Consider the following 10,043-nt stretch of genomic DNA (forward strand, 5'->3'; position numbering starts at 1 on the left):
AGAAGCTGTTTAGCATAATCTTATGATATTAATGAAGGTTCAGTTGCGCAGCAGAGCACAGCAGGAATTATAATGTGGTCAACGACACGTAGTGGACCTGGTCTGACAGAAAACCAAAGTCATTAGTTTACAAGAATTCTGCAGCTGTGAGGAATTAATGCTCAACATCTGTTTGACAAAAACTTCTTTGTGTTTGACTTTGTTACCATCAGTTTTCTGCCCTGCTCAAACAAAAGCTCTTCTGTAACTAGTCACTACACAGCCAAATAACTGTGAATATATTCATGTAGACTGATTTATGACTGTTGCTACAGCTCTGTGATTACAATTCATGTAGGTTATGTATCATTTTGTACTAAATTACTCTAAGTTCTATTATCTGCATAGGAAGTTTACTCTGGATCTTGGCCTGTGACTCCATACATGAATACGGTTTCAAGATGCATGCATGTTTTTATAAATAGATTCAATAGAAATGATCTAATTAATATATCAAATATGCTGTGTAACAAACTAATATGCATATTAGTCATAGAAATTTCCTGTCTTCATATTAGGCGACCCTGCATGCAGTTCAGAAACTTTATCATAGTATTTAATTATGAATTCAAAGTTTGAAGAAGAAAAGGTGAAAGTCTATCTTTAGTTTTCAGTATGTATTAACACAAAAAAATGGCAAAATGTTACACATTCACATTTCTTCATTGATTTTTGTTTTAACAACAGGAATACTTAGTAATAATAAGCTTAAAGAAAAAGACAACAAACTAATACAGATAATAAAAATCCCATCTGAAATGCAGTTAATTTAAGAGAGTATATTTCGTATTTATGAATCCATTGCTTGTAGAGGTCTTCATATCTTTTCACAAAGCAGTGTTTGCATGGGAAATTGATTGTGTAGTTTGTATATTAGTTACTGATATAGTGCAAAATCAAGTGTTGAACTGTTGAGTGTTTTGCTGGAGTCATGTCAGTTTTATAAACAGATTATATTTACATATTTTTTAGTACAGAAATAATCGTTATTAGATGTAAGAAAAATGGAGACTGTGAGACAGTTAAACAGTTAAACAGTGTCTGCAAAGAATTAATGGTTCATCAAAGATCACTTTGGTCACTAAGCAACAGTTTGAGTCACTGACACCAAACCATCTGTGGAACAAACAGAACCATCATGTCTCCGTTTAGAAATACCTTCAGTGTTGCAATACTGTGCTTGCAGCACCAGCTGTGATGATTTCAGTGGTCACTTTCCCACAGCGTCTGTATTTAATGTGGCCATGGTTAGCTGGCCCTTATTGGTCACTCTAGGCATATTTCATCTTGGTCCATGCTCTTTGGTTTCTAAGACTCACGAGGCATCTGCAGGTGAGGAACCAGCTTCACTGACCCCCTCTTCCAGGATTTCCCTGACTTGTTCCAGACTCTCAGCCTGCCGAATTAACTCCAGCTTCACCTGAAGGGTAAGAAAGCAGCGAGTAAATTAACAGTTTGTCACTGATGTATATGTATCAGTTTCTGCAAGAGATAATTGTTTTCACCATTTTTTTTTTTTTTAAATCAGGCTTTTAACCGTCCCCACCATTCAAGCTGAATTCTACCATTGCCCACTGGTTCATACCTGCAGTGACTGGGAGAGCTGGACAAAATCCCTTTGTACAGTCTGGCTGGTTTCAACCTGGGAGCGCAGGCTGATCACTTGACTTCGCAGCTCCAGACACTGTTGTTGCAGGGCCGCCTGACAGAGAGAACAAGTCAAATTAAAGTCCAGTGTGTTTGATGACAGATGTGGTACATGTATTTAGGTTTCTCATTGTCTAAATATTGTAATATGGACGCATGATCAAAAACAGAAAACAATACTTCTTTTCTTCTGCAACTGTGAGAAATCTGAAATTAGTTCATGTGCAATTAATTAATATCTAATTCCCTAAAGCTGAGACAAATAATCTGAATTGATAATTGGAATTGAAGGTTAATTCTTGACTCTGGAAACAGCAGCTTTAGAAAAAAAATTCTCAATTTATTGAAATATTTGGAAACAAGTGAGTTGGGCCGTGTGTTAACATAACAATATGATTAATAATTGTAAAAAATAAAAATATATAAATATATTAGAATTATCACTTCTGTCGATCCCTGCCTCTTTAGCTCATCAGCTCATCACAGAATGCAACCAGCCAACCACATAACAATTTCATCACCATTACATTACAACATCACTCTAGACTTCACTGAGGCACACAGACAGCAGCTGACTATACAAGCATCAACAGTTACACTAAGTTTGGTGCTAGAAGAAAGTTGGGTTTACTTTATCACTGCTGAGAGCCTTGTTGGTGCTCTGTACATGAGAGAGTGCCACCCGCAGGGCTTCCAGTTCAGTGCGACAGGCCAGCAGCTCAGCCTGCAACTGGTCCTTGTGAGCCTGGATCCTCTCCGTTTCTGTCTTCAAACTGGACAGCTGCACTGCACACACAATCACACACAAGGCACAACGTTGTTTTTTTTTTGTTTTTTTTTACTTGGACAAACAATGACATGCATTTTAAAAAGAAAATTCCAGATTATTACATTGAATCTTATCTTCTATTGGTGAAGATGACACTGTTCTCACCAAAGGGAATACAAAGGTTAAAAGGTGAAATAAATCTGAATTAAATCTGAATGTAATACACCAACCACAAGACCTACTAACTGGCTCACCAGACTAACAATAAAGCATGAGTTGTTCACTCACCTTCTAAAACATCTGATGACAGAAGTTGCAGGTGGGAGCAGGCAGGAAGCGAGAAAAGGAAGAAAAAAAAAACTGTGTTACAGTCAAGCCAGTCAGTACAGGAACACTTCCTACATAAGAATGTAATCCACACACCGTTCTCCTCTGTCCGAGTGTCCAGCTGCTCCCTCAGGTTGACTATCTCAATGCGAAGACGCTCCTCACAGTGCGCCCCCTGCAGATCAGAGTTCAACAGTGAACACATTGATGCCGTGAGCAGGAGACACATACAGTAAATGCTGCTTTGAGGCTGTGCCATTACCTCTTATACAGGCTGTCAAGCACAAACACAATCTGACCACCTGTACTGCAAGACTCATCAAATGAAAGAAACCAAAAAAAAAATGGAAATGACCAACAGATGGTGAAAATACTTCCAAAGCCATGTCAATGACAACTTGGTTATAAAGTTCAATGTTTGTCCAAATATGAGATTTCATAAAAACACAAAATGTTTAGGTGTGTGAAGGTTTGGATAATGTCCAGTCATCCCAGGAGATATCACAAATGAAGAAAAGCAGCACTAAACAGAGAGGAAGTCACCTCAAAAGAGGCGTAAGCAAGTGTCTCTGTTCCCTTCACAATGCTATATATTATATATTTATTATCATATATACTATTGCTGTCAGTATACTGTAGTTGACATGATACTATATATATTTAATTAATTGTGCTACACTACATGTTTATATGAGTCTTTATAAAATGGATTCAAAGTGAGTTTTCCTTGCTGCAGTACTTGTGGGTCAGATCTACTGTAAATGAAAACCTGAAACAGTATCTGTACCTGCAGTGTTGCTTGGAATGACGAGCTGGAGTCTGGTACCTCTTCCTCAACCTCCTCTCCTTTCAGCCTGCACAGCTCACTGCACATCTTCCTCTGAGAGAGGGACAACTCTGCCTGGACAGAAAACTGCAACTTTTAACACCTACTCAGTAAGGTATTAATAAATTGTATGCTGGCACACAACTACAGACTTGCCCTAGGAATCAAGTGACTATTGTTGGTTTAATGTGATGGGTGAGTGAGTCATTGTGCACTTGAGTTACACGTTTGCAACAAAAAGACAATTTAATTTCTGTTCTTGACATCTTTCCATTTTTTTAATCAAGACAGATAAAATAAAAGTAATCATAAGAAAATTTAAAGGAACTGTTCAACATTTTGGGGAACCGGCTTATTTGTTTTCTTACAAAGACTATTGTGAGCAGACTGAAACCACTCTCATATATGTACGATAAAGATGAAACCAGAGCCAGAAGCCAGTTAGCTTAACTTAGTATAAAGAGCTTAAACAGCAAGTCTGGCTCTGTCCAAGCTCTCTTTAAAGCTCTCCGACCATCCCTGCCACAGTCACACACACCAGGTAGGATCAACAAGATGTCACTCACCAGCCGGCTCTGGACGGCATTCTGTGATTGGCTAAAAGATTTCTGCAAATCCTGGAGGAGGGCCTCTGAGGTCTGGACCTGAGACTGCAGCATTGTAACCTGAACAAACATACCAACACATTAACATGTGTATAAGTCTGTGCATGTCATTGCCACTCTGTGATATGATGTGTACACTATGAGGACACTGTGTGAAACTGACTCACAGTCTCTACACACTCACAGGTGTCTACCCACACTCTGCAGTGCAGTATTACCCACCTGTTTGTGTGTGTGGTTGGTCTGTGTGTCCAGTTCTCTCTCCAGCTCCTCCTTCTCAGCCTGCAGCCGACTCACCTCCCCCCGCAGCTCTGACACCTGCCCAGCACAACACAGCACACTCTCATTACACCTGACTGACTGAAGACTGAAAGCATGCCGGAATAAATTAAAATTACACAGATTGAGGAGAAACAATGTTTTCATGAATATATAAATACACAAAGTTACAATATTTTCAATGTTGAAAGACGTTGTGAAGTACACATCAGATGTCCCAAAGACATGATGAATATTTTTTTTTCTTCAGAGACAAACTGAAGCAGCTGAAAATTACATTTCTGCAAGTGGATTTTGTGTCTTTGTATGTAAATGTATTACAAAAGAGGACATGCCTGAGCGTTGAGCGCATCCCAGTCGCAGTGTGTGACCAGACGGTGTCCAGCCGGTGGCAGGTAAATGGCTTCAGGCACCAAAGTTCCTGTGGACACCAGCGAATCTGTGTCGTCCTGCGCATGGAGTTTACGGGGCAGGGAGGGTGTGTCTAAGGAGAAGGAGGACAACGAGGCCGAGTCGCAGTTCCGCAGTGAAAAATACCCTTCTGTCGTAAGTGGAGTTCCTTCTCCCTCTGCCACTGCCTCAAGCTCTGCTGGTTGGCTGTGTGTCTTGCCTGCAGAAAGCGATGCCTCAGCCTCTGTCAGGCTGTTGTTGATCAGTGTTGAGGATTCATTGCTGGAGACTTCAGCGTCCATCCTGCCTTTCCTCCCACTGATCTAACAGGTAGAGAAAAACAAATTGAGATTGGGTCCGAGAACACTTGGACACAATTGAAGAAAGTTAAACACTGACCATGTTCTGTCCACTGGCTCTCCTCCATTCCACAGGCTGAGACTGAAGAACAGCTATCCTGGCCTCATACTGTGCTGCTGTCTCTGTAAACACAACAGGAGAAGAAAATAATGATGAAGTCATTTAATCCTTCAGTCATATGGTTTGGACAAGATTGCATTTAGTTTTATTAGTAAGACTTTTTAAAAGTTATAACACTATAAACAAACTTTAATTGTTTTAAAAAGGATATATATATATATATATATGAATGAATGTTTCTCTGCTTCCTCCTGACCTTTTATCTTCTTTAAGGTAACATCTAGGCTGCATGCCAAAAATTTTAGTGCACTCAATCTGAGCTTTGTATCAAATGTCCGACTAAAACTAAAACAACTGATTTTAAGACAACACTGTCAATTATGTTATTTTAACCATCTGACCTCAATTAGAAACTACACAAACAGGAAATGAAATTAAAATGACAACCGTACAGCTGTTTAGTTCCCATTACAAAACAGCACCAGTTCTTTTTTTAAGAAGTAAAAACTGGTTTGTATCATTAAAATGAAACCAATTGAGACATTTCCCATCAGTTAAATATTACTTATGTATACAGTTCCTGCAAACAAGGTCAGAGTGTAAAAACATTCTGTACACTGAATATGCTCATAAAACAAAAATATTCTGTGGTATCCAGTAAATTTTGTTTTTATGTGATATATAAATGAGTATATTTTCTTGTATAAACTTGTATGATTTTATTTATGATATGCTTTTACTGTATTTATGTTAAACACATGAAGTTTCTCTTGTGTTTGTCCAACAATGAAATGCTAATCTCCAATTCTCAATGTTTACCGAATAATACAGTGTTGGCATCTATGTGAAAAATGTTAGATGTGACACACACGGAGTCCAGCTTCAGATTATTTAGGCTCTCATTTCTTTCTCCTTACGAACAGAGAGTACTGTCTTATTATGTTAAATTACCAGACAATGTGCCCACAAGGACTGTCACAAACACACCATGTTTCACTCTTGCATGTAAACACACAGGCCCAGCCACACACACACACACACACACACACACACACACACACACACACACACACACACACTGACCTCTAAGAGCCTCCTGCAAAGACTGGATCTCTTGATCACATTGTTTTTGCAGCTCTGCCAGTTCCTCCTGTTTGCTCAGCTCACAGATCGTCGCCACACCCTGCCAGTGTTCGACCTGAGCTCGGCAATCGGCTAGCTGGGCCTGTAGGCTCGTCTCTGAAAATGACAAACAGATTTCTGTGTTGTGCCTTCATTATGTTGTTTTGTGGTTGTTTGCATAAGCAATGATCGAGTCTCACAAATGTGGTAAACAGTCAGGTGACGTCATTAAAAGAAATCTGCATTTCTAGCAATCAGACAAGACCTGGAAATACAAAACAATAAGATGAGGTGAAAGCTCATCTGATGTCACTGATCAATACAGGATGCATTCCTAGCATTATTTTAGCTCTATTAAACTACACAGCATGTTTGTGTTATCCTTGTTGTTTACTGTTTGATTGTGGCATAAAAATCCTTAGATTACTCTACACAGGTCAGCCCGTCACATGATAATCTGTATTTTCACAAACCTTATCATGTGCTAGGTTTAGGCTATGGATGACAACACCTGACAACATTCTTACTGTATATGAAAGTATTTCAGGGCACATGAGCAGTTGTTTAGTACAGTAGGATATTGATGAGGAGAGGAGATATACTGAATTGTTCCTTCAATTAATTTACTTATCCTTCAAACTAATAAAGAAATCCCACAAAAGAGTGAAAAATGGTTGTGATAGTTTCCCCGAGGTCAGGGTAACATCTCTAACTTGCTTGTTTTGTCTGACCAAAACAAGCAAGTTAGAGATGTTACAAGTTAAAGATATTTGACTTATGAAGACATAAAACAAGAGAAAAGCAGAAAACAACAACAACATCACATTTGTCCAAATACATTTGTACAATGTATTGTCAGAATAGCTGGCACTGACTTGAATGATTTTGATTACCCAAATAGGTGCCAATTAATTTTCTGTGTTTTTAAATGTCAAATATACAGGAGGGGGTTCAACTATTGTGGGAATACTTTGGGACTCCAAATAGCAAAATCACACCTCTTCATCTTTGTGTTACTGTTGCTGCCAAGGCACACCTGAGAAGCCTACTCTGCTTGTCCTCTTCTGTTATCAGAAAACAAGCGTTGTTCCAACTCTACCTTGAAAGTTCCCAAACGACCTACATTAGTACACACTAATACTTTTCAGTAGTGAAATGTATATAAGTACTTCAGTATACATACGAGGTACTTGTACTTTACTTGAGTATTTATATTTCATGCTACATTATCTTTCGTCTCCACTACAATTCAGAAGAAAATGCACATTTCACTCCACTGCATTCATTTGACAGCTATTCATTTGATATGCAAAACACTTTCATAGATTAAATCACTCAACTCAACAATAATAGGGTCACACCGTTTTTCTGCATTGGGAGTACTTTTGATACTGTGAGTACTTTAAGCTAATAATGCGTAGTTTTACTTTAGTGACATTTTGAATGTACGACCTTCGCTTGTAATGAAGTACTGTTTTACTGCAGTATTTCTACTTTTACACAAGTAAAGGCTCTGAATACTTCCTCCACCACTGTTTAAACGATTAGCGGTTAGCTATACAGATATGATACTTGCATTCAGAGAAGTGAAACTGATCTCTCGCAATGAATGAATGTATTCAGAGTAAAAAATCTCACATTAAACTCCTTTTAAGGAGGTTTACAGAGGTCTCCGGACCACAGTTTGAACACGAGTGTTAGTGTCAGCTAACGGCTAGCAACGCGAGTTCGTTTCTACCATCACCGATGCTAACAGGCCGTTTTGTCGGTCTAAAAAATCAACAGGTCTCCCTGAAGACAAGCAACAGGTTGAAGTTAATGTTTACTACTGTTAAAGTTGTAAAGAGGTTAGTGTCACGTCACAGCCAATCCTGTTAGACGTGAGGGAGATTAAAGTTTAACGGTGTTTTTATTTCTTACCTGTGTCTTCAGTGTTGGAGCTCATCCTCTCGTCAGACAGCTCCCCCAGAAACAGCTCATCGGCTGACGAGGAAAACCACTACCAACGGTCAGACAAACCTGTCCAGGTCATGTTTCTTATTTGTACGAACACCGGGACTTTGGTGTGGAAATTATCAGCACAGTGTCAACTTCAGGAAACAACTTTCCCCGGTCTAAGCCTGCGGAAATCACGTCAACCTCCTTCCTGTTCTCAAAAGCCTTTCCCACTTTGTCTTGAGTTTTAATCTGCGTTTTATTTGACTGGTTAAATGGTACTAAAATACCAAGAAAAGTGGTTTCAGGTTTTGTTTTTTGTAACTGCTACGCCCATATCCACCATCCCACACCCTAAGTAGGTTTCCAGTCATGTCCGGTGGTTGGCAGCCCACACCTTCAGCTTGATGTCATATTCTCCCAGTCTCTCTGACTGGACTGACACATCAGTGGAGCTCTATAAGTACTGTACGGGGGAAACAGCTAAAATCTGTTGCCTGGCAACTTGCGGAGCATTCGGGCTTGATGCAGAACACTTGATGGTTTGATTTTCGGCGCACTGGCCGAGCCATGAAGAGAGCAAGAGGAAAGGACAGGACAACCTGTGGCCCAGGAGAGGAACCAGGAATAGGTGAAGAGATGATGAGGGGAGTGAGAAAGGAGAGAAAACCTAAAGTTAAGAGAAGGAGAGAGGAGGAAAATAAGTGAAGAAGAACCAGGAGGAAAGGAGTGGAGAACGCATGAGAAGTGGACAGAGGAGACAGTCTGGATTTGAGGAGTGAAGAAAAGAGTAGAAACAGATGAGTGGAAGAGAAAGGGAGGAAAAGAATGAAGGAGAGAAGAGGAAATGAGATGTGAAAATTTATGGAGGAAGCAGGTGAAGAGGAAAGTGGGCTTAGGTAGGTAGATTTGTCTCCGTATTATTTGTGTGACCAGATTGACAATCCTGTTTTAAATGTGTGATCTGTAAATATAAAAAACCTTCCACAAATACAAAAAATAAATTTGTTCACTCACAAAAATATCTTCCAAATATAAAACGGTTTGCAAATACTCAAACAAATTCCACGAATAAAAACATATCTGTGAATACATTAAATTAATTTACAAATAAATGAAAAGCATTTGTGAATATGGTCCACTTTCGTAATCCCTGTATTTAACCAATTAATGATGTAGAAATAAAAAGTCAGCGTTATATAATCCCAAGACAATTTATGTGCATGAAATAAAAATCTATGAGTAGTTATGGTTATAGCATTATAACCAATTGCTGCATACCCAATTGCCCCACTGGTGACCGATTGATTGATTGATTGATTGATTGATTTACCTAACAGCTACATGTTAGCATGTTTTGGTTTTACTCAAAAAAGAGCAAAATGCTCAAAGTGTGACACGTGGTATAACTCAGTCAGCAAGTAAAAAATGACGATGTAAGTTGGACTTAAAACTGTTTTTCAAAATTGGCTTACCTACTCCAGCAGACGTGGATTTTCAATGCAGGTCTTCTTTCAGCAAATAGAAGAGTCACGTGTGGGTATGGTTAATTGACAGGGGGGTGGGGGTGACGAGGGATGTCTACGATGAGTTTCCAAAATGTTACAATAGCACCATCTACTGTGATGTATACCACAGATGGTATAACCACAACTTTTACCAAAAATGAACGTTTACCAAACTT

The 10,043-nt window shown here is 39.1% G+C and overlaps 1 protein-coding gene across 1 annotated transcript; it reads right to left on the reverse strand.

Moving 5' to 3' along the window:
• Positions 1-639: 639 nt before the first annotated feature.
• Positions 640-8,531, reverse strand: rabep2 (rabaptin, RAB GTPase binding effector protein 2). Its single transcript, XM_022756811.1, has 12 exons — positions 8,345-8,531; positions 6,386-6,541; positions 5,282-5,364; positions 4,828-5,205; positions 4,436-4,531; positions 4,175-4,273; positions 3,570-3,683; positions 2,879-2,957; positions 2,744-2,755; positions 2,318-2,472; positions 1,625-1,741; positions 640-1,459 (listed from the first exon to the last, which is right to left on the reverse strand). The coding sequence occupies exons 1-12, from the start codon at positions 8,367-8,369 to the stop codon at positions 1,355-1,357; spliced, it is 1,419 nt and encodes a 472-aa protein (XP_022612532.1). The 5' UTR covers positions 8,370-8,531; the 3' UTR covers positions 640-1,354.
• Positions 8,532-10,043: the final 1,512 nt, after the last annotated feature.

Source organism: Seriola dumerili, unplaced genomic scaffold (assembly GCF_002260705.1).
Source record: "Seriola dumerili isolate Sdu_G_001 unplaced genomic scaffold, Sdu_1.0 BDQW01000260.1, whole genome shotgun sequence".
Classification (NCBI taxonomy): domain Eukaryota; kingdom Metazoa; phylum Chordata; class Actinopteri; order Carangiformes; family Carangidae; genus Seriola; species Seriola dumerili.